Source organism: Patiria miniata, unplaced genomic scaffold (assembly GCF_015706575.1).
Source record: "Patiria miniata isolate m_02_andy unplaced genomic scaffold, ASM1570657v1 HiC_scaffold_3, whole genome shotgun sequence".
Lineage (NCBI taxonomy): Eukaryota > Metazoa > Echinodermata > Asteroidea > Valvatida > Asterinidae > Patiria > Patiria miniata.
In genome coordinates, this window is record NW_024037069.1 from 21295353 (window position 1) to 21320206 (window position 24854).

The 24854-nt window shown below is 39.7% G+C and overlaps 2 protein-coding genes across 2 annotated transcripts; one reads left to right on the top strand and one right to left on the bottom strand.

Annotated features, from left to right (window-relative positions):
* Positions 1–929: 929 nt before the first annotated feature.
* On the bottom strand, positions 930–3465 carry LOC119737514 (p53 and DNA damage-regulated protein 1-like). The gene is made up of 5 exons (XM_038211934.1): positions 3306–3465; positions 2482–2569; positions 2008–2082; positions 1528–1608; positions 930–1398 (listed from the first exon to the last, which is right to left on the bottom strand). The coding sequence occupies exons 1-5, from the start codon at positions 3387–3389 to the stop codon at positions 1328–1330; spliced, it is 399 nt and encodes a 132-aa protein (XP_038067862.1). The 5' UTR covers positions 3390–3465; the 3' UTR covers positions 930–1327.
* An 806-nt stretch (positions 3466–4271) lies between these two features.
* LOC119737515 (FACT complex subunit SPT16-like) lies at positions 4272–23131 on the top strand. Its single transcript, XM_038211935.1, has 24 exons — positions 4272–4491; positions 6781–6879; positions 8416–8643; positions 9194–9286; positions 9401–9547; positions 10620–10771; positions 11714–11886; positions 12607–12697; positions 13040–13226; positions 13537–13602; positions 13961–14065; positions 14215–14330; positions 14604–14757; positions 14976–15103; positions 16041–16176; positions 17156–17282; positions 17403–17521; positions 18193–18318; positions 19201–19389; positions 20182–20351; positions 20666–20795; positions 21284–21419; positions 22054–22122; positions 22931–23131. The coding sequence occupies exons 1-24, from the start codon at positions 4423–4425 to the stop codon at positions 23047–23049; spliced, it is 3129 nt and encodes a 1042-aa protein (XP_038067863.1). The 5' UTR covers positions 4272–4422; the 3' UTR covers positions 23050–23131.
* The last annotated feature ends 1723 nt before the right edge of the window (positions 23132–24854 follow it).

The window sequence follows — 24854 nt, forward strand, 5'->3', positions numbered from 1 at the left end:
TGCATTCATAAACATTCATTATCTGTACACTATTTTATTTTTTTTTTACAAATGATCATGAAATTTGAGAAATGTGCCGTTTCAAGTGGGAGATGTTGCAAACGTCCCATGGCTTAATAACAATGTTTATAATACAATATGAATATGAGAAAAGAAATGTGATGTGTGTTAAATTAAAACAAAGACCGCTGGTTCCAAAATGTCATTCCTATATCTAGAATTTAGAACTGAGCATTATAACTAACGGATATTTGATTTACTCACTCCCTGCATATGATAGAACAGTTATTAGTATTCAGCTGATTTTTCTCCGTCATTCAGCTTTTTTGCTTATAAAATGTTCATTTTTATGAAGAGCACATGGAATTGCACTACAAACCAAAAATTTAAAGCAAAATGACTTTACATTCCGTCCTTGGTTTGTTCACATTTGTAAATGCTCCAGTTTTATTAAGAACTCATTACATTAAAAGCCAATGTATTTTTACACAGAATTACCCGATATTCCATCCTTATGTTTACATATTTTGTTGTATTTGTACATTTGTTGCGAAAGACAGTTGTGTAAAAAAAAATAATAAATACAGAAACGCAAATGAGAATACACATTGCGAATTTTTCTCCTTTTGTTTCTTATCACGTTGAGCGAGTGATGTCGAACATTTTTATTCATCTTTTGTCTTCATCACGGAATTTTCATTAAAAAAAGTGATATGGTTGATGCTCACACATGGAAACTCCACCTAGAAATAGTAGAAAACATTGTTATCCACGATGAATCAACATCACACTATAACCCTCTAGGCTATATGGTCTAGAAAGCCTTCCCAATGTAAAACTATTCGAAGTGAGAAGCCTACCCACTGATGTTGGCACCTGAGATGCAGGTGGTGTTGCCAATATGCAAAAGTGGGTGGGGCTCCGTGGGTGGGGCTCCGTGCGCGAACAGAGAGGGCGCTTTTTGGCCACTGTTGAGAGCTGACTGGACGGGACACATCGCATGCGTGTACTGGTTTGCATGTGTATAGCTTTAAGTAAGCACGACTCGTTTTATTCCGAATGTGCACAAAGCCATAGGCGTCTTCGCGTGAGCATCAGGCAACATCGGCAATGTGTTCGAATGATGGGATTAGTACTGCCAGAAGCCAATGTCTCTCCCAGTGGTCTCCCCCAACTCTCCCTTTCTTGCCGTTGAGGGGGTACTTGTGCACAAAGCCAAAACCAGAACAGTTCATTGAGTCCAAGGAATAGCACTTCGAAGCAGCACAATTGTTTTTAAGTTCCAGATATTTTCGTCTAATCGGGTAGTGGTGGCTGTCGCACTTTGTCACCTCCCGACTGCTTTCATTTCATCGCTGGACAGTGCCGTCAGATCAAACCCTTTAGCTTCCTTCTGACCTGTTTAACAAAAAGGAAATACAAAGTACCATCACCAGCTTTTTCAGTGCCACGGTAGTTTTAATGCCAACTTGCTCTAGTAATCGCAAACTGACAATTATGATCATGCCACAGTTAAAGGCATCTCACCTTCCATGTCTCTAAGCTTTGCCACCTTGGGTTTGAGCTCCTTATGAAGTCGGTCAATTTCTTCAGTCAATTTCTCCTGATCTGTTGAAGAAAGAAAATTTGAATTCCGCTGGTTATTAACAAAACAACTGCAATTTCTAGACACTGTTTATCAAATTACAAAAGCATTAACAGTAAAAAATCAAAACATAATGCATCCTCAATCTTGATCTAGAGCAGAGAGAAGTAATTGCTGTAAAATGTCCTGCCTAGGGACAAGGATACCTTGACAACTATTTGAACCTTGATACCAACATTTGTAAACTTCTGCAAGCACAAATACTAGCAGAATTGCAATGCTCTTCAGACATCGACAAGTGTGTCCAAAGATTGACACTTTTGAAGAAAACAAATGTGGGGGATGGTTGGACTGAAGAGGCGGGGATTGGAAGGTGGAGGGGGGGGGGGAGGGGATATAACCATGTGGACTCATTCCTTTACCTTGTTCTATCATTGCTTGAGCAGTAGGCCCAGGAAGCTTGATGAACATGTCACCAAAACAAACCCATGACTTGGCTAAAATACATGAAAGGAATAAAAAAAATATAATCATAAGATATTCAATAGGAAAAGTATGTTTGATTAATGATAAATTTAGCCCCCCCCCAAAAAAAATACACAAGAACGCATACTCAGACTGGAAGTTGTAGATTATTAAAGCAGATAAAAATATGCACAAAACAGGGAAAAAAAGAAAGGAGAAAATTCACTTTGAGCCACAATTCAAATATGCCATGTTACGTACTGTGAGACTGAGACTCAAAACACAGTTACAAACACAACACAACTAGACATAAGAGAAATATATTGCAAAAGACAAACTGTGTATTCCTTCATTCCTTGTAAACATTGAGATCTCAGGAAAATTGCTAAAAATAGGCAATAGGAATGCAAATGGGAGTTTCAGTGGCTTACATTGCCCAGGTTTACTTTGTCGGTTTTGCCTGATGAGGGACCGCAGACCTTCACGATTGCCGTTGCGTGTCCGATCCAAATCAACAATCTGCAAAATAAAAAAGAAGTGAAAATGAACTGTAATAAAAATAACAAAGTGGATATTGTTACGACAGCAGTAACGCAATTTTCAAATAATATCGTTACGGCATTGTAAAAAACACAATGCAAACATATATCAGATTTACAACTGCCCATCCAACCAGAGCACTTCGGTCGCTCCATTGGTACAGACGTTAGCTCAATGTGCGGGGGACCCTGGTTCGAACCCCTGCTGTGTTACTCATCTTTGGAATTTGTTTTGAGTAGATTTCTTCAGTTTCAGGTTTTTAATCAAACTGTTCTTTATATTTTTAAGTAGATTTTATTTTCTTCTTTGAAATCAGTGGTTTGGGAGGATTTTAAAAAAAAGGGGAAATAAACACCGAGAACCATTTGGTTGATAGTCTGGTTCCAACAGCTGACGTTGAATACTTTTACGTCAGGAACTACACGATAGCAGTGGAAAGTTGCGTTACCGCTGCTGTAACGATAGCCACATTAAGGACCAAATAACAATGAAAGAGTGACCAGTATCTGCATAATCACTGGACCTGTGATAGACTTATGATGGATGGACCCAACTAGCACATTTTAATTCCTTCCTCCATGATTTCTCCTGTATCAAAGTTCCTCCCCCCCCCCCCCCGCCCCGCCCCCTCCAAAATTATCCACAGTTTTGCGCTCAACACAAGCAAGCAACAAAAGTTAAACAAATGAAAATGTAACAAATTATTAATTAACACCTGTTCTTTATCTGCTAGAACCTCTTCAGCAAGCTGCTCAAGTTCCCCTAAATGTCTGAGGATGAACTGAGTGTCCCTAGACATTTTGAGGAGGAAAATGTACACAGAAAGGGACAATTTATGATGAAAAAAGAGCGAGTTCTACGTCCCAGTGCAGTACTCCTAGAACTATGAGGCTCCACGTAGTGGAGCCTCATAGGTTCAGAAGCCCGCAAAATTGTTGTCAGCACAAAACACTAATTAAGTACAAAAACGTCCATCCCAAGCAGGCCGTTTTCCACAGAACCGCTGCACAGTTTGCCCCTAAACTCCATACAATACCTCATGACATACTCACGTTATGTGCACCCAACAAACATCGGTGGATTCTGTCTGTTTTTCGGCAAAAATGATGAAAAATATGCCCTTTCTGCACTGAGCCAACCTAACACTTGAAACGAGCACGCGTGCAGAATGATCGCAGTTATTTTCGGTTCGATCGCTCGGAGCGCGCCGCGGGGGGTATGGTGTAGGAGCGGAACGATAGTATGCACATGCGTACAAGTGCAAGTACGTACCCCCCGCGGCGCGCTCCGAGCGATCGAACCGAAAATAACTGCGATCATTCTGCACGCGTGCTCGTTTCAAGTGTTAGGTTGGCTCAGTGCGGAAAGGGCATATTTTTCATCATTTTTGCCGAAAAACAGACAGAATCCACCAATGTTTGTTGGGTGCACATAACGTGAGTATGTCATGAGGTATTGTATGGAGTTTAGGGGCAAACTGTGCAGCGGTTCTGTGGAAAACGGCCTGCTTGGGATGGACGTTTTTGTACTTAATTAGTGTTTTGTGCTGACAACAATTTTGCGGGCTTCTGAACCTATGAGGCTCCACTACGTGGAGCCTCATAGTTCTAGGAGTACCAGTGCAGTGCTAGTGCGGGTTTGCTTATTGTTGTTTTCTTCAGAACGGCCTTGCCACTGGAGGGCGCTGTTGACATCTCCCGCAAATTTTATCTCCCGCCATATTCGTTCACGCATTTACACTTTTGCTTGGAGGCACGACACCTTTTTGTCGTGGTTTTTGGCCTACGAATTTCTTGTTCGTCTCATCACGTCATCACGTCGGTTAAAGCAAGATGTCGGCAATCTCGGTGGACAAAGATGCCTTTTTCAGGCGAATGAAAGTGCTGTACGACGCATGGAATGTGAGTTACCGATTTTAACCTTCATTTCAATTGCTTTGTACGCAATACGATTTGCATGACATGTACATGTACATTATACATGTACATGTACATTTGCCATGCAATTACATGTGCATTTACATGATCAGCTAGCAACATAACATGTATCATTTTTGTGCATATACTTTGTACTTATTAATCATACCATACACCTTTACATAATATTGGTTTCCTCAAATTGTTTTCTGCAATAGAACGTAAGTGAAAAAATCCATCATTTCATTTGTCCATGTTTTAAAATTAAAATGTGATTGTGTGATTTTGAAATTTTATGTAATATATATTGTTTAAACAATCAATTTGTTTGCCCTTTTATTTTATTTTATTATTTATGTATTTATTTATTTATGTTATCAAGTTAGTGAGTTTTACAGCAACTTTAGTAAGTTTTGTAACAGTTATTTACAAATTACAATCCTCACTCAATCTAGCTATTGCACATCTCTTTCAGAACCATGTTATTTGCAATATATTCCTCAAAACGGAGAGAACTGTCTTAGAACCTGGATAATAATAGTTGCTAAACTTTGTCCAGTACTTGAATGATAAATAAAACCAGAGATGTTCACTTCTTACGTATATTTTGGCTGAAACTGAGGACACCTTTGTTACCAACATGTCAACAAACACGACTGTCTTTTCATTGCCTCATGCATACACATTTTCTTCCTGGCTTAAACATCGCCACCATGCGGTCACTTCAAGAGATTTGGATCGTGTCCCCAACCCCACATTACATCCAGATTGTATACGACTGTTTTATGTCATATGCTGATATATTTATTGTGGTCCCATGCTGTGTGTTATGATACTTATCTCTCTCATATTAACATGTAACAGTTGTCTGGTATACATATTCAACATGGAAAATAATGGTGGAGGAAACGCACCCGACCATTGCTTAGCGCTGGTAAACAATGCGTGCTACTTAATGCAAAGTACCTTGCATTGACCTGTGACATGTGTTTACACTCGACAGTCATTTTGAGTGTGCTTCAGTGTGAGTTGACAAAAACAGACCTCCAAAAATTATCTGTAAAAACGTGAGTTGTCAGTATTTTACTATTCATCTTTTCATCATTTGGTGCATTATAGGTCTATACTTCATACTGTATTAGTATAATACTTCAATATTGAATATATTATAAACCTTTTCGTATCTGAAAAAAAATTGCCAGTTTTGCTATTGTGAGTTTCCTAGCGTTATGCATAAACATAACGCTAAGGATCATCCTAGCTACACTCAATCATGTCAATCTTAGTTCTTTTCTTATTTTCTGCTATAGAGTTTGAGGAAGTTACACAAACATGTATTTTGTTACAAAACTTTTATTGTGAATTTAGTATGCAGCTCTTTGTTTATATCCATTCCTTTCTCCCTGGACATCATTTGACATCTAAATTATGTATAGCAATAATTAAATGGCCTTAAGGGATTTTTAAACAAAAAGATTCAACTTTTTAACAGGATGCTTTAAGCACTGTCGATATATCGATATTACTTGATTATTCTATATTATTTTGATATCGATATTGCCAAAATGCCAATAGCAATTTTGTAATCATATCGAAATATTGAAATGTTCGATATTGAGGAATGATATCGAAATAATCGAAAATGCGTCAGATTACTGTCAAAATAAATCTCCCGTTTGTGTTTTTTTGTGTTTAACGTTTGCTGTATAATGAAATAAAACTTGGTGGCAACTTGGGACTTAAGATTGTTTCTTTTTTTTCTTCTTTTTTTTAATCAAAATGTCATCTTTATGGTCTTTAACTTTTACACAGGATTATTGATAAATCGAATATTCTCTATTGGATTTCCGATATATCGATTATTGAAAATTCTGATATTGACGTTGCTTAGGATGCTTTTCAATAAGCACTCTCAATTCATCATGTTTATATGCAGCATACGTTGTCAATCAAAATCTTTTGCGCTCCTAAGTCATCACGCGTTCATTCCAATATATGCGCTCCTGTCTAGCAGGGCAAGTTCTTTTTGCCCCGTGAACAAGATGGCGCATAATATCGGGAAAGTGCTTATTCCTGCTATTTCAATTTTTGTTGTTGATTTTATTAAGTTGACTGTGTCAGCTGAGCTTACTACGAAATCATTGAACAGTGTTTTACAGTTTTTATTTATTGTTTACTGAGTAATATTTGGACTTGTATTTGTTCTTGTATTCAATATTGAACATTACGTCATTAATTTGCATTATTTCATTGTTATTGATGTTTTATCCACAGAATTCTTCAGATAATAATGGCCTCAGCAATGTCGACGCCATCTGCACAGCAGTGGGTCTAGATGAGGATGTGGTGTATGCTAAGTCTACGGCACTACAGGTGAGAAGCATGACTTCCATGACATCACAAAATAATTGCAGCCAAATTTGGATTCAAAATGTGTTTGAGTTTTGCCGATTTACAGCATTCATACTTGCTTTGATGAAATATTTTACTTTTATTCTCCCATCATTTTCAACACCAGGAATGGAAACATCTAAAAAAAAAAAGTACATTCATGTGTAGACTTATTTAAACATGGCTTATCATATGAAGATCCTGTGTAGGCCAGAAAAGTGTCTGTTAGATGTCTTCCACTGTCTGTACACAATGAAAGGTCATTCACAGTGTACACATTTGAAACATTTTTGGGGGGGGTTGGGGGTTGGGAAAGAATTCTACATGTGGACATCACTAATTTTTCCCTGCAATGACTTACATGTATCAGCCATTTTTGAGACCAGCCTCATAAGGTTTGTGCACAGGGTGTCAAGTGATGTCCAGGTATGGACTTCATTGTGTGGTTTGTGTGGCTTAAAGCCAGAGTCCATCATTTGCACTATCCAAAAAGTAACTGGCGTAATTATTGTTGAAAAACATACTTGGTTGAAAGATATTAATTAACCCTTACCCTACTAGACCCTCCTACGCATGCCGATATGTGCCTCAAGAAAATCTCCTATGTTTTTTGCATGGCCCTCCAATATCTGCCATGTCATTTCAAGGGTAACTGGACAGGCACTCCAATACATGCCACAGAGAACAATGAGAGTCCTCTGATAACAAAGTGAGTGCCCCCAGCTGGTCAGTATCAGGCACCCTCCAGGGCCTCCAACTCCTGCCAATTGGAGCCTTCACAGTCAAGATAGTTTATCCTCCAATTAACTGCAGCTGGAGGGCATTGGCATAACCAACTGACATGCAGTAAACTACCCTCAGAGAGTAAGGGTTAAGGGAACTAAACTCCCTGTGAAATTATTCCTTCTGGCAAGCTGTCATTTTGAAGAAATCAACGAAAGAAGGCCTTTCCAACGATGCGTCTTAAGAAGCACCGTTGGAAATTTACATTTGTAGTTCGTTTTTTTATTCGGCGAAAGCGCGCGCAAGCGTTGACACGACGCACACGCGCGCGTGGTTGCTATAATTCGTGGGATCAATGCGCGACATCGCGTAGCTGCAATCGGCTCAGTGAGAACGCGTCTCGGGCGCTGAATACAGGCCCAATTCAAAACATGATTCAGCAACTTTTGATTTGAAATCGAGATCCTAGAATGTTGTTTTTCTCGAAATATACAGCTGAAGCTGAGCTGAAACTTCATCAGGTTAGTTGTTTAGCATCCTTCAGATATTGAGCACTTTTTTTTGCTTCAAACGAGCAAAATGCACAAATTACAAATGATGAACTCTACCTTTACATAAATCTTCAACTAATAGGTTGTATTTAAATTGTTAGGATCAAAGAGTGTTGGTCATTTTGTTGTTCCTCACCATTTGCAGTGGCGGTATCAAAGTAAAATCTTATCCCTGCTAATAATGAACCAGCCTTAATGTAGGAATTTAATTTCCGACTGATTTCTTATTTTTTTTTAATATTAGACCTGGTTGTTCGGCTACGAGTTGACAGACACAGTTACGGTCCTGTGCGAGAACAAGATCATCTTCCTGGCCAGCAAGAAGAAAGTGGACTTCTTGCGACAGGTTGCCGACTCGGAGAAGGAGAACCAGAACGGAGTACCGGTCATTACACTGCTGACCAGGGACAAGAGCGATGGGAACCAGGCCAACTTTGAGAAGCTGACTGAAGCCATCAAAGGCAGCAGAGAGGTCAGTAGTCACATGATTTGTCACATGACTTGTCACATGACTGCACTCATGAAGGATCCTAAAACAGATATAAAAAAAGAAGATTTTTGCTGCTCTTTGTTGATACATAGAGCACTTAAATTTTTTCCTGCACTATCGCTAACTGTTCTTAATCGTTCAAAGGTTCGGCCAGTTTTTGGGGAGTCATGCTCATGACCAACATATTATCTGTTAATCAGATAAAAAATATTTTGGAACAATCTGTATAAAAACAACATTAGCTTAAAAAAAAATTAAAGGAAATTTGAAATTTCAGAACAATTAATTCCTTATTTGAATTTTACATGAGTTAAATCGTTTTAGAGACAGATTCCAAAAAAGTCGATTAAGCGTTGATACATGTTGAATTGTGATCAAACCTGAATTCCGATCAAATACTATTTTTCTCCCGTTTTTGTACATGAGATTTTCTTTTTATCAAGTGAAGCATCTCCATTTGAACTTTATGAGTTCAAACAAACCTTGATGTGGATAGAGTATTAAATGGCAACATTTTGTCTTTGTGGTCCAGGGCAAGCGCGTGGGTACATTTACAAAGGACAAGTTTCCTGGTGACTTTATGGACAGCTGGAGGCAAGCGCTGAGTGGTACTGGTGTGACACAGGTATGAAAAATTGTCTCCTACCCTCCGTTGACTTACCCTCTTGATTCTACAATGCCATGTTAGTTTTAAGATGCAAATTATATCGATATTTATTGATATTTGTCGTGATCTCAGGTTGATATCAGCAGCTCCATTGCCCAGCTGATGGCCGTCAAGGAGGAGAAGGAGATTTCCTTGATGAAGCGGGCAGCTCAGATCACGTGTGACGTCTTCAATAAGAAAGTCAAAGAGGACATCATGGAGATCGTTGATGCGGACAAGGTTGGTGATGAGAATAACTGAGCACTAAAATGGATACCTGACCTCTTATTATTCTTATTAATTATTATTATTATTATTATGAATCATTTCTGGTAATTGATGAAACCAAGGATTCCTCAGAAGCACCCTAGGCACTGCAGCTCGCAAGCCTGAAGAAACCTGTGGAGAGAAGACAGTGAGAAGAAATTACAATTTTCAAGGTGGGAGGAAAACCCCAGAATATTCCAGGGAAAACTCACAGAAACAGGCAGGGACTGAAAACCCAATCCACATATTGGCCCAGGCAGGATTCTAACCCGGATCACATCAGTGGAAGGCGAGGAAAGTACGGCTACGCCAACCTGACTCCCCATCATACGTGTATGAGGGCAGGCACCAACGTCAGTGATCTCTGATTGGTTGCTGTGTGCCTCGATGATGCTGCCCTCATTGTCTAATGGACTCCATGTACAAGTACCCCCTCAACAATTAGGAAGGGAGAGTTGGGGGGAGACCACTAGGAGAGACATTTGAATGCATTACAAACTGCGCCTGACGCTCACGCATTGATGCCGTGGGTTCGTCCACACAGGATCAAATTAATACGTGCAAACTTTGCGCAAATCAGTCTGCAGAAGCGTTGTGTCCTTCCCACTGGAGTTTCGTCCTACTGTACGTGAACGGAGTCTATTGGCTCGATTGGTCAACTGCTCTGATCCGCCAAGTTGACCCCACATAGGTCATTAGGCCAACAACACGCTGGCTTATCTTAGCCCGTGTCCACATTACTTGCCTACGGCTGGAGATTACACATGTGCCTATGGAAGCGGCTGCGGCCACTTCCCATAGAGCCGTGTGTTATTGCCAGCCATAGCCAAGTAATTTGTGAGATGTTGAGGCTATGTTCAGATTTACCAAGGGGCCATTTTAGAAGGGAAGCTTGGACAGATTTTGTGGACCTTTTATGTTATTCAGAAAATGAAGCTCAGCAGATAGTAACATCAACTGAGTAACGTGCAAGCAGTGTGTACCAAATGACATATTGAGATCATCATCTGATGGGAGTATTGGACTATTTGTTTCCCCCCAACAGAAAGTGCGACATAATAAGCTCGCCGACAGCATAGAAGCCGCCTTGGAAGACAAGAAGATCCTAGGCAACACGGACCCCTCGCTGGTAGAAGTCTGCTACCCGCCCATCATACAGAGCGGGGGCAACTACAATCTCAAGTTCAGCGTCGTCAGGTAAATGACTCGTCTCAGTTTCATGAATCTGCTAAGTAGAAAGTGTTGCTTAATTAGAATCGGCAGAAAACCAGTTACAAGCAATATACAAAGTATGGCATTTTGGCTGGTAACCCATATTCGCTAAGCAGATATTTTCTGTACTTAGCAAATTTTTTATGTATTGATTGTCTTTTTTTCAAAAAAATTATTTGCAGCTTTTGGATTGATTGTGTATCCCGCAACCAATTAAAATGAGGTTTGGGCATGAAATTTACTTATAATAAACATCATTATCACTAACACAAATGTACGAAACGAAGTCATTGATTTTTCATACTGTCTTATGAAATTATTCAAAGTTGAGACTAACACACGTTGACTTCGTCTTTTTCTTTAATGAAACCAATTTTGTTTTAGATCGTGATAAAATTTTTAATTGCTATTTTCTGTGGCAATTGTTGGGATTCTTTTCATTAACACTCCTGTGCAAACTCACGTTTCACTCAAAATCAAACAAGTGACTGTTTTCATAAGTTAAGAATTCCCAGCCTACATAAAGTAGGTTTGACTGGCTGGGACTGTTTAAGTATTTGATACAGCTATGCTTTGACTCCGGGTGAGTGATAAAACAGCTGTGACCACAACTTGCCTGCTTTGTCTGTTGACCCAGTTTGACTAGTCACAGTGCTTGCTTGACATATGATCTGACTGCTGGTAACTAGCCTTTGTTAAAAGTATAGCAGGGGAAGTGGAAGTGAATTTTGACTGTCTGTGACTGTGTAAAGAGCAGGAGGATTAAAGGATTTTAATTACGGGTGGTTTTGAGGAGTTTGAAGAGTGAACCGCAGTGTACTTAAGGGTACTTTGATTACTGATCTCCTGCAAGAAGAAATGTTGAAAGTCTCTTGTAAAAATGTTAACAAAGTTGGAATAATAAGAGCTTTTTACCTTTTATGACAGTGATGAGAACAAGCTCCATTTTGGCTCCATCACGTGCTCCCTCGGAGTGCGCTACAAGTCCTACTGCTCCAATGTGGTTCGCACCCTCATGGTGGATCCCACGAAAGAACAACAGGAGAACTACAACTTCCTGCTCAGCGTCGAGGAAGAAGTCATCAGCAAGTTGAGAAACGGTGAGAAAGATTCTCACATCTTTGTATTTGTTTACTATATTAATTTGCAAGTGCTTTGACTTTCTCTCTGGTAATAAAACCAAAAAGATTTCTCAAGAGTGTACGGGCACTACAGGTGGTGCAAAAAGAAGGAAACCCACTTGTGACAGCATTTTCACCTACTTGTTGAGCATATTTCAAAAATTCAATTTAATGGTGTTAAAATATTTATCTTGGAACATAAGTGCCTAAAAAATGATTGCAAATGCATATTTTGTCTCTGAAATATGGTAGTTAAACAGACGGCTTTATTCTTGTGCTTGCCTGATCTCTGGAGCTTGATTTGAAGACAAAAACACTACACTAGACTTACACGTGGACAACAGTGATATTGGGGACTTGAATTTAATTAGTCATAATAACACTATTCTTGCAATTTTTTAAAGACGTTTTCACCATGTATGGTTGAAGAGCTATGCTTCACTACATTATAAAAAAAAAAAACCAGTTCAAATAAGTTAAAGTAGGTTAAAATTCCTGTCAAAAATGGGTTCCTTCTTTTTGCACCACGCAGTATAGTTCTAAAGCCTAAGACAATCTTTAAGAAAGAGGAAACAGAAAAGATACTTTTTAGTTTTGGAGGTGTGAGGAAAACCCCAGGAGGATATTCCAGAGCAATCCCATGGAATGATGAAATGGAAATGTTCATGAATGCATGTTCTTTGATCTTGTTATCTACAGGTAAAAAAGTGTCGGATGTTTACAACAGTGTCGTTGCATTGGTGAAAAAGGAGAAACCAGATCTCCTTCCGAAAATGACTAAGAATGTTGGGTAAGTTAATTACTCAGGAAAAAAACAGAGAAAGAAAGAAAAAAGAGTTAGCAATCGTCAAAAAACGCAAACAGAAAGTTTAAGCACCGGTTTCATTGTCCCCCTATCAGCAAAGATTTACAAAAAAGAAGCTGACTTGTGTTAACAATGAATTTAAAATGTGAGTTACTACATTGGTTTGAAGTCGATAAATCTCTAGTAGTCTCTTATTTGAAATATTGCCAGAGAAATCATCACACCACACCAAAATAGTTGTCCTTTTTTTTCCCTCAATCCTGAATGAACTTGGATTCATCATTTTAAAGCCAACTTTTGTGTCTTCTTTTTTTTCCCAAATGCCAGGTTTCTGATGGGGATAGAGTTTCGCGAGGGCAGCATGCTGATCAACAGCAAGTCGGAAGCCGTGGCCCGGAAGGGAATGATCTTCAACATCAACGTGGGCTTCTCCAACCTCCAAAACAGCGAGGCTAAAGACACCGGCGGCAAGAACTATGCGCTGTTCATCGGTGACACTGTGCTTGTACAGGAGGTAGGTTGGGCTCTGAACGGGGAATCTAGAGGGCGCTGTTTTGAATACTCACGACAGTAATGAAAGGAATTGCGTACTCACTGCGTATTCACTGCATGTGAGAACAACTCGCATGCAGTATTATTCACAATGAAATTTGGCTGGTATTTATTTTTCAAAACTAATGTTTGTAGTGCGTACTAGATTTCTGTGCTAAATCTCCATCAAATGATGTTGACCCCCCTGACCTAACATCACATTGTTATGATGACAGCAAATGTACTCGGAGATCTAAATATTTCATCCTGGTTGGTTTTGTTTTCGTTAACAGGAAGGGCCGGCCGCACTCCTGACACCAATGAAGAAGAGAATGAAGCACATTGGTATCTTCCTCAAGGTAAACTTTCTCCCAGTAGAATGGACAGACTAGTTGTCTGATGTTTTATTGATTTCTCTGCGTAGACATGGTAGGTGTATGATTGTAAGGTGTGCAATTGAGCTAATTATTCCAGAAACATTTCAGAACTCACTGGTAGAGAGTAAAACCCAGTGGATGTGAGTTATGCAGTTTCCGTGATCTACAACAGTGTGAATATTCCTGTCATGTGCTAGTTGCTGTAAAGTAGCTTGCTTATGGACACATGCACTATAATCAACTAGGTAGGCACCTACCAACTGCACTATGAAATATTTGACAATAGCCTCGTATAAAAAAAGATCACTTAGTGTTTTCCTATTGCACCTCTTGTTGCTAGGGCGATGATGATGATGACGATGAAGAAGACGAAGACGCTAAACAGAAGCAAGAGGAACTGCTGGGTAGAGGGATGAGGCGGGCTGTCCTGGACAGCAAACTCAGGGTGAGTCCTCGTAACTTATCTGAAATAACAGGATTTGAACCGGAGACACATGAAATAGCTTGTTTGTAGATTTAATTTTCTGTCAGAATTCTATCAGTGCATTCTTAAAGAAATTGCACTTGAAGTTAACCGGCTTCTTTTTTTTCCAGACGGACATGACAGCGGAAGAGAAGAGAAAGGAGCGACAGCGAGAGTTGAGAGAAGAGATGAACCGAGAAGCTCTGGATAGGTTAAAACAAGTGAAGGAAGAATCCGGCAAGACCAAGTCAGTTGATAGCCTTCTCTAAATATGTTGTTAATGTGATAGTCACCTTTGTATGATGGAATTCTGCTGCAGGATATGTAAAGTGAGGCAAAGCCTCGTCTCTAATAAACACAACACATTGACACAGCGGAATAAATATGAAAATATATACAAAGTTTGGAAACATTTGTTTTTATATATGGATCAGGCGAGTTCTTAAATGCTGAAATACATTGTCCAGAAAAACTATATTTCTGAGCCTTTTTTTTTAATCAATGGTTTCTCTGTCTACAGAACCAGAAAGTCCAACGCGTCTTACAAGCACGTATCCCAGATGCCCCGAGACCCTGACGTGCAGCGGTTACGTCTGTATGTGGACAAGAAGTACGAGACAGTGATCCTGCCAGTCTTTGGACACGCCACACCATTCCATATATCTACCATCAAGGTGAGTCAGGGTGCAAGACCAATTTTGTCGTAAAAAGAGCATATATAACAAAATTGTGAAAGTTGTTTTGATTCCTAGGTAAAATGTAAGGGAAACAAGACAGAATTATGACTTTTAAAATCACTCTGTTTCCGACATAAAGAAATATGTTGAACATTTTGACGATATGATTGGAGTAACGTTTTGCCAACTTTGATACTTTTTTTCTTGGTTTACAGAACATCAGCCAGAGCGTTGAGGGCGACTACACGTACCTGAGAATCAACTTCTTCCATCCTGGAGCCGCTCTGGGCAAGACCGATGGCAACATGTTCTCCAACCCTGAAGCCACATACCTGAAAGAACTGTAAGATTGCCTTTCAAAGTATTTTAACCTCTTAATGGAATTAATAATTGTTTTGGAGCAAAAGATTCAAAGAGGTAAGAAATGTTGTTCTGTGAAGAACCAGAGGTACCTAAAGCCACACTTCTCTGTTAGCGTTAGTCGCTTCACATTTATTTATTTATACCTTTATTTATCCAGGGTAAACCCAAACAGCAAAAAGCTGGCTTTCATTAGGGCCCTGCATTAAAATAAACTAATAATATGAATTTTACAAAATCAAAGGCTAGAAATGATATGCACTTAACACAAATAGAAAGCAAAAAGATAAAAAGAAAAAAACAGCTACAAAAACAAATCAACAGTCTCTCGGTAAAATAACGTTACTAAAACAGAGCGCTACAAATGAACACACAAAAAAAACGAAATAAAAAGTTCAGGTGCATGTATAAACAAATAGAGGGACTTCAGTAGGGGGGAAAAATATAAAGCAAACATATCACTTAAAAAATTAAGACGTTTGAGAAGACTCAAACATTCTTCCACAAATTTAAATTACCACAAAAATACAAGATCATTTCGTGCAGTATGAGATATAAATCGTAAGACTCTTTGCGGATTAACCCTCCTATACTTACAACTATCGCAAACCGTCAAAAACCTAACCCCTACCTCTCTCAGTAGCTTTTGTACAGGCTGGTCACCAACTACCAGAAACCCCTATCGGTTACACCGTATAACTGCCAAAGCCTGTTGAAGTGGTTTGATAGATAGTTTGACCATTAATACCGGTACAGCTTGTGTTGCAGCCATTTTAACCTGTCAATTGTACCAATTATGAGGCCAGTTTACAGACCTGTTCAAAATTGTAACCTGATAGATTTTGACCCATAGGGTTACTCACTACAGGTTTTCACTGAGGGAGTTTATTGGGTAAAATACATTTATTTTTTTCCGCAAGGACATATCGGAGTTCCAACACCAAGGGAGCAGGTGAGTCCTCCACTCCTTCCAGCAATCTCAACCTTGCCTTCAGACTCATCAAAGACGTCCAGAAGAAATTCAAGACTCGGGAGGCCGAGGAACGAGAGAAAGAGGTGTGTGGAAGATGGGTCAAGTCTACCCTGAGATAGGTTGAGAGTGAAAAGTAAAGATAGTATGGGCTCCGTGCGCCAACGAAAGAGGGCGCCCTTTTACCTAGCAACGACGTCCCATGGGTGGGACATTTAGCTGGTTGACGCGCATCGTTCCTTGTGTGTGACGCACGTACACCAGGGGATTTGTATTATGTACACGCAGTGGTACGGCCGCGCGTCGTGGCAAAAGTGCAGTCAGGCAAGATGGCGTCGGTCGGTCACCCCCAACTGTACTTTCTTTGCCGGTGAGGGGGTACTTGTGAATGGAGCGGATTCTTACTAGCCCCCAGACAGCACTGAGTTAGTTGATAACGGATGAAACCAATAAGTTACATTCTCCTGTGAAAAAAATGTACTCTCGCTGCTACAACCTGTATGCATGAAAATAGAAATGTGCATTGCCTGAATGCCCAAAATTGCATTATGCAGTATCAGTACATATAACTGTTCACATTGCATGTTGTATAATTTTAGTTTTGGCGCATCGCACACTTTCCCACGGATTATGCAAAATGTTTTTAAAGAAAAACAAAGAGTTAGTCTGATTATTACTATTACTTCTGGTAATGAAACCAAGGATTCCTCAAAAGAGCCACAGGCACTGTAGCTCACAAGCCTGAAGAAACCTGTAGAGAGAACACAATGAGAAGAAATTACAGCTTTACAGGTGGGAGGAAAACCCAAGAAGAATATTCTGGGGAAACCCGCAGAATTAGGCAGGGACTGAAAACCCAATCCACATGTTGGCCCAGTTGGGAATCGAACCCGGGTCACAGCGGTGGAAGGCGAGGAAAGTATCGCTACGCCAGCCTGACTCCCCTTATATCCATTTTGTTACATACAACTACATTTTTCCACATCGCAGACCGATCATGGATTGTAAACATCTTGCATTGTGCCTAACTTTTTGTTGTTGTTTTTTAATGTTTTCTTCTCGCAGGGCATTGTGAAACAAGACAAATTGGTCATCAATCCCGTACGAGGCAACCCTAAACTCAAGGATCTGTACATCAGGCCAAACATCGTCCAGAAGAGAATACAAGGCTCCCTAGAAGCACACATGAACGGTAAAATACAACCCAGTCATATGTTCTTGATTCAAGTTTCTTTTATTTTTGAGATGTAACTTTCAAAGAAATGCTAGCCCTTCAATTTGAGAAATACTTTTCGTTATCATTTTTCTGCAGGTTTCAGGTATACGTCTGTGCGCGGCGACAAAGTGGACATCTTGTACAACAACATCAAGCACGCCATCTTCCAGCCTTGTGATGGAGAAATGGTTATCGTTCTTCACTTTCACCTCAAGGTAAGAAAAGACGTCTTAGAAGTTATACGAGATGCCGCTATAACGCACCACTACGTCCCCCGTTCAGCTTTAACAGAAGTCACTAAAACCGGGCATGCTTCTTTTCCTTGGATCAGCTGATTTCCTCTTTTTTTTTCACTTCACACTTATGCCATTAAAAATTAAAAACTGAAAAGTCTGGTAAAGCTTGGAATTTCCTCATATTGTGTCCTCCCAGTTGTACAGAACAATCTTTCAATCTTTTGCGGCACAGTTTACTGTACAATTCCTACCTTAAAGAGGCCACACTTCAATATAAAATATAATTCATAAATACCAACGCAAATTCACCAATTCACAATGCACCGCAACAGCTGCATTCTGCGCGACATAGTGTGCACACGCCAATTTCCATACAAGGAGTTGTTTACGACTTACTCGCGAGCTGGACACTCCATTATTTAGCTCGAGGGGTGTTTTGTAAAACATGAAGTAGTATTGTTGAATGAAATTGTTTGAGATTTAAGACTTTTTGACTTTTGACAACATTTTTTTGGATTATTTTTGACCAAAAAAGGTATTTACTCCAATCAGTCTTAAACAGAGTGTTTAAAACCTCCCAAGCACACATTGATTCCCTTAATCAAATATTGATTGAAAAATTCACGCATGTTTTTATTTTCCTTCTTCAGAATGCCATCCTCTTTTCCAACAAGAGACACGTGGACATCCAGTTTTACACCGAAGTGGGAGAAATCACCACAGATCTGCTGAAACATCACAACATCCACGACAGGGACGACATCGCCAGCGAACAGGTAACCCAAGACTTGAACTTTGACCTCTTACCATCAGACTACAACTACAAAGTTTCATTGGGAATAGGTTACCAGACTTCTGCAGAAATTGATGCTATGGCCGTGTTCAAAATGGACGCTGTTGTCTGTTTCAGACGCAGCATCACTCCTGTGTCTCAGAATGGGTCGTTTATGCACAGGTGTTGATAGCTAAATGTAGCAAGGTCCAACAGACATTGACCCCAGTTCTGTGTTGCGTGTGGCAGGGTTTTGGGTATCGTGATCCTCAATGGTTAAAGGGCCCATGTGATGTAATGATTTTAATGCAATCCTTGAAACTGCACCTTTGTCTTCCATTTAACTTTATTTTCAATTTTCATTTTGCCATTTTCAAGGGTGTTTGATGCCTTTTTTGGTTTTTATGCTGATGAAAATGTCCACATTCGTGATAAAAATTGTGATGTCATTTCAGGTAGAAACCTCAATGTTACAGCTTACAGCTATTTTCTTTTCTTTGGTGATTCGTTGTTGTGTCAGTGCATGGCAGTAAGCCAGTGAGCAAACTTTTCTCACAAATGTTTTCAAGGAGCATATTTTGGGTTCACATTTCAGTAGAAAACCCACAAACTGAACAGTGTCTTCCTGAAATGACATCACGGCAACAGCGCCCTCAGTTGTCCAGAAAAGCATTGAAATTGTTTCAGTGTCCAGGAAAGTGCATTTTGAATACTTTTCATACATTTAAGAGGAGTAGAAAGCTGCACAAGATATGTTCCCAAGAAAAATTTATCGTATGGACCCTTTAATGCCTTCGTAAACGACAGCGCTAAGGCAAACTTGCACCCAAAATCCAATTCAAGTCGCCGTGCAATGAATGGTTTGTTTCTGTCGATTCTCCTTCAGGCTGAGCGTGAGTTGCGCCACAAGCTGAAGGCAGCCTTCAAGAGCTTCATCGAGAAGGTAGAAAGCATCACCAAGGGAGATATAGAGTTTGAGGTGCCGTTCCGTGATCTGGGATTCCCCGGCGTCCCTCACCGCAGCACGGTGCAGCTCCTGCCAACCAGTAGCTGCCTTGTCACTGTCACTGAATGGGTAAGCTGGCAGTCCTTGGGGGTTGATGTTTATTAGCGGGAGGACTTTCATCATATCTTGTGTTATGATGGGTAACATTTAGTTGTTTTTAACTGCTTTAACTTTCTAACAAACCTCCTGAGGGGCTTTTCATTTCTGGGACTACGGTTCATTCTTGGGATTTTAATATTCATAAACTTACTCTTCCAACACCAATATTTCCAGAGATAACACTTCCCAACCAAACTTTCAATTTGACTTTGACAGGATAATCTACAAGTTTCTGTTAGCCTAATGGGGCTTACAGTTTCTTATAATGCAAGACTTGTGAGGCGGAGGTTGCAGCAGACACACCGGTCCTTTGTCCATTTTTTGCGTCATATTGAGCCTTCTCACTTTAACTTAAACATGATGTTAACTATTGAAAAGGAGCGTTGTGTTTGCTGCCAAGAATGTCTCAAAAGTCTCCCTTTGTATCTCTTGCACATACATTTTCATAAACCTTACTGTATTTTCAACCAAAATACTGCTTGACATTCAAGAAATTGCCCAGAGCTTAACCGTACTGACTCTATGTTCCATCTTTTCTATAGCTCCTTGATCTAGTTTCTAGGATTTGTGTGCTATAAAGTACTAATTTATCCTTCTCGTTATTATTACTGCTGCTACTGTTGCTCATTAATCTGGTACTTCTGCTGTTGATGTTGAATTGCGTAGCTGTTATTCCAATTCTGTTGCTAGTGGTCTCACGCTGCTTACAAGTTTTTGGTGACCTCAAACACACACGTCTTTCTTGTTCTCTTTTGTCCTCAGCCCCCATTTGTCATCTCATTGGAGGAAGTCCAGCTGGTCCACTTTGAGCGTGTGCAGTTCCACATCAAGAACTTTGACATGGTCTTCATCTTCAAGGACTACACACGCAAGACGGCCATGGTGAACGCCGTGCCCATGAATCTCCTGGATAACGTCAAAGACTGGCTCAAGTAAGACTGTAGTTTCACCCAACAAATTTATTACTTTAAGATTAGTGTTCATTTGAACAGAATTGGTATGTATTTAGTTTTTTTAAATGTTTAATTTGGCTCACTGTAAATTCAGTGTTGGTTTTTGCCATTCACTGGCATATTTTATAAAACTGTATACTCACTGTTGTCCGAGTGATTGTGAGAAAAAATTCACAAGCTACTCGGATGGGACTCGAACCCACGACCTCCTGCTTACTAGTGCAGATATCCATAAGAAAACAATTTCATCTTATGACTAGCTTGGCTGACTCATTAAACTTTTAACTTTTCAGTTCGTGCGACATCAAGTACACAGAAGGAGTCCAGTCCCTGAACTGGAGCAAGATCATGAAGACCATTCTGGACGACCCGGATGGATTCTTTGAGAACGGTGGCTGGAATTTCCTGGAGCCAGATAGTGATGTATGTCAATCTGTTGCCACAATGGAGCCATTTTGCCTAAGCGTTTTTTATATCATTGTCACAGTAGGAAATTATACTGTTCTATTTTACACAACATGTGTATAATACTTGGAATTTTGGTGGGTTTCAAACTGTTGATGTTACACTGTGCAATGTGGGAAACTCTTGCCATGACACTGTTGCCATGGCACTTATGCCATGGCACTTTTGCCATGACACTTTTGCCGTGGCACTTTTGCCATGACACTTTTGCCGTGGCACTTTTGCCATGACACTTTTGCCATGACACCGTTGCCATGACACCGTTGCCATGACACTTTTGCAATGACACTGTTGCCATGCGTGCATATGCACGACACTTTCGACAAGTTATTTTTTACTTTCTCAATCTGTTGCCATGATACTGTTGCCATGATACTGTTGCCATGACACTGTTGCCATGATACTGTTGCCATGACACTGTTGCCATGATACTGTTGCCATGACAGGGAGGCGAGGATGACGATGATGAATCAGAAGAGGACGCCTATCAGCCATCGGGCTCGGAGGAGGAGGTTGACAGCAACGACTCCGACAGCGACGATTACTCAGAAGACTCTGAATCAGAGGGCAGTTATTATTCAGGTACTAGACCCACAGGGGTGAAACTTGTCAGGATTTTTCCAGATTCCCTTCACCATTTTGTTTTCAGATTTCAGGAGTTATTAAAGAATCCCTTTTTGAAATGTGGAATTTCTGCATTGTTACTATAAATGTGTTTGTACCTGTAAAAGTTATTTAAAAAATGAAAGAATTGTTAGGCAAATACAAACATATACCATAGACCATATGTCGTTCTGGAGCCCTCAGCGACCCTCAAACATTCTGCCAATTATTTTGTGGATATTTCATTTTCCCCCAATCTCACTGCTGGACTCAGCTGTGCCAACACCGCAACACCCCCCCCCCCCCCAACACACACACACACTGACCAGAACAATTTAGAATTTCCCCATACTGAAGAAAATGGTGCCCCACTCTAGAAAAACTATGAGATACATGGAAAATAACCATTTTGACTCCATCCGCCCTGACAAGTTCTTCGAAAGTCGTGTTCCCCTCCCCCCCCCCCCCCCCCCCCCCTGAGTGGGCTAGAATTGAAATACTGGAGAGAACGCTGACTGGACAGTTTAGTCAGTTTATCAGACACAAGAGTGAATAGTTTATTATCGGGGAAAAGAATAACCATTATTCTACGATTTGTTGGTTCTTGTTGCAGAAGAGGATCTTGGTAGCAGCGAGGAAAGTGGGAAAGATTGGGATGAGTTGGAGAAGGAAGCAGCAACAGGTAAATAGATAAATATTTCATTCTTTGTTGTATATTACCCTTTCCATTCTGTTACTATATTCCCTGGGCAATATTTTCCTCTCTATGGTTATGTTTCCTGGTCCATATATTGTGATATTGCCCTAAATGATATAGTTTGTTCCTTCACCTGTATCTTCACCTTTAACAATCATCTCTCAGTAGTTATTTTATATTTTTCCTGCTACCACTACCTATAAATATTTCCTTTGTTCAAATTTAAATATTGCCCTTGTTCAAATTTAAATATTGCCCTTTTATCAAATTTAAATATTGCCCTTGATCAAATTTAAATATTGCCCTTGTTCAAAAGTTTATTTCTTTTTTACACTTTAATACCTTACCCCCAAATTTATAATATACATTACAAGCCCTGTTTTTTTTCAATAATCATCTTATTTTGTAGAATTGCATCGGCATTTTAATCTGAAATTTCAAGACATTTCAGTGTTGTATTCTCACAGGCATATATGTTTATATTTACTTTGAGTCTTGGACATACACAGTTTTATAACTCCTGCTCACAAAATTGAACAGGTGTGATATAATTGCTATATATCCTGTTCTATTAACCCCAGTCACAAAAGTAAACAGAGGTAATATAACATGGGTACATATCCAACTCTTTTTTTCGGAACCACTCAACTCACAAAAGAGATTTCATGCCACACGATGCAACAGCAAACTTTAATCTTATTGCTGACGTTGCCATGGAAACCTTCAAATCTTATACATTCAATTTTGTGTGTGTGAGCCAGTGTCTAACTCTGATGAATTAATTTGACCGCAGCGGACAAACGAAGAGACTGGAATGAGGAGCTGGAGGAGGAGACATTGAGTCGTAAGAGGAAGCGCAACGAGACCGCGCGCAGTGACAACAGGCGACGGGACGCCAAGCGAAGACGTTGAGCTAGGTCCCAGTTTTGCCTGCCAGTGATTGGCTTGATTTTATAGAGGGCGCTACACAGTGTCCGCCCCTGGCGATTCTGTTTAAAAATGTCAATTTTGCTTGCTCAGATGATGTGGTGTAAAAAAAAAGAAATGAATTGTGGGATCTGTTTATTTTTTTTTGAAAATTCAGATGTTTGATGGACAAGAGAAGTCTGGAAGCTAACGTTCAAGGTTTCGACATTGGAGTTTGTAAATTGTGGGGTGGCAGACAAAAAATGCATTATTTACAATTGAGTAACATAATGTGGGTTTTTTTACAGGAGGATGTGTGCGAAGTTGTATGATAGTTTTGACTCACTCGTGAAATTTAATTTGTCAAATTAAAAAAAAAATTTGACAGGCCACACAAATGTCAAGCACAATGTACCTTTTCTGTCAAAAAAGAAAGTTAAAAATGTCTGTAAAAAATTTTGAAATGATGTCGGAATCATTTTTCAGGTTCACACCCCCCCCCCCCCACAAAAAATCTAAAAGACATGTCTTGAAGACAAAAAAAAAGTATTAGCAGTGATTGACAAGGGCCATCTCAATTCATATCGGGGATGAGTTCCGGACAAGTTGCAGACATTATATCTAGTGTACGTTGCAGGATTCTGAGCAACTTCCCCGCAATCTTCCCGCAATGAAGTCATCAGTATTGGTGAGTCAAGCAGTTGCTAATAAAAATTTCCCCGGAACATGTACGGAAACAAGGCGGAACTTCTTCCGAAAAAAAGTGAATGATTCTATTTTGCAACTCGTACCGGATGTGAATTGAGACTTGTTAAACCTGTTTTGTTTTTTACATTGTTCCGTTTCTGATCAATCTTTAAAAACAAAACAAATGGTAATATGCATACGGTGTATGGTCCCAATATTTGAAGGTTTTGCATGCGATTATAAATTGTCAGGAAAAAAGGTGTAAATTTGTGTAAAAAGATTTTGTACAGATACATTTTTGTGTGAGTAAAACTAATAGTAGTACATCCAAATTAACTCCAGATTTTGGTTTTTCTTATAATTCAGTGCTTGACTTGTATTATGTTTAGGAAGGGAATTTAAGAGGTTATGCTGATGTTGGCATAGAAAAAGCTGGAAAGGGCTTTGCCCTGGACTACTGCAATATGTGGCATTATTCAGAAAGCTCCAGAGTGGAACGTTTTGCTAACGGAACTTGCCGAGCGGAATTCAGCAGTGAATACATCGAAACATAACTGAAACGCGTCTTTTGTAAGGCATCTGCCATGTTTATTGTCCAATGATGGGAACTTGGGTTGCCTTGGCCTTAAATTCTTTAGCAATCAACAATTTAATGGAAATAATCCCTCAAGAAATCCGTTCTCACACAAGGAAGCAATTTCAGCATTTCCTCCGTTTTATTCTGAAATTTGCAGAAAACATATTTGCTCCGCCTGCTTTTCTTGTAAACCTCGCTTTATTTTAGTGGGGCAGATGGGGAAAATATTTTGGGGAATTGCGAAACAGGCATGCAATTTGGCACACAGTCAGAGTATGTCTTAAAAAACATATTTGGCTACAGGGCCATCGCAGATTTGTCCTTTGAAAAAATATAGGTAGAACAGCAAGCAACTTTCAAAATTTTCAAAATGGCTGCCATTGTTTGTTATTCTACCTATATTATTTCAAAGGACAAACCTGCGATGGCCCTATAGCCAAATATCTTTCTCATGACATACTCCGACTGTGTGCTAAATTCCATGCTTGTATCATCAAAGGCACAATCCCATCACCTTTCTGGCGTTCTATTTAGCCCACTTACACCC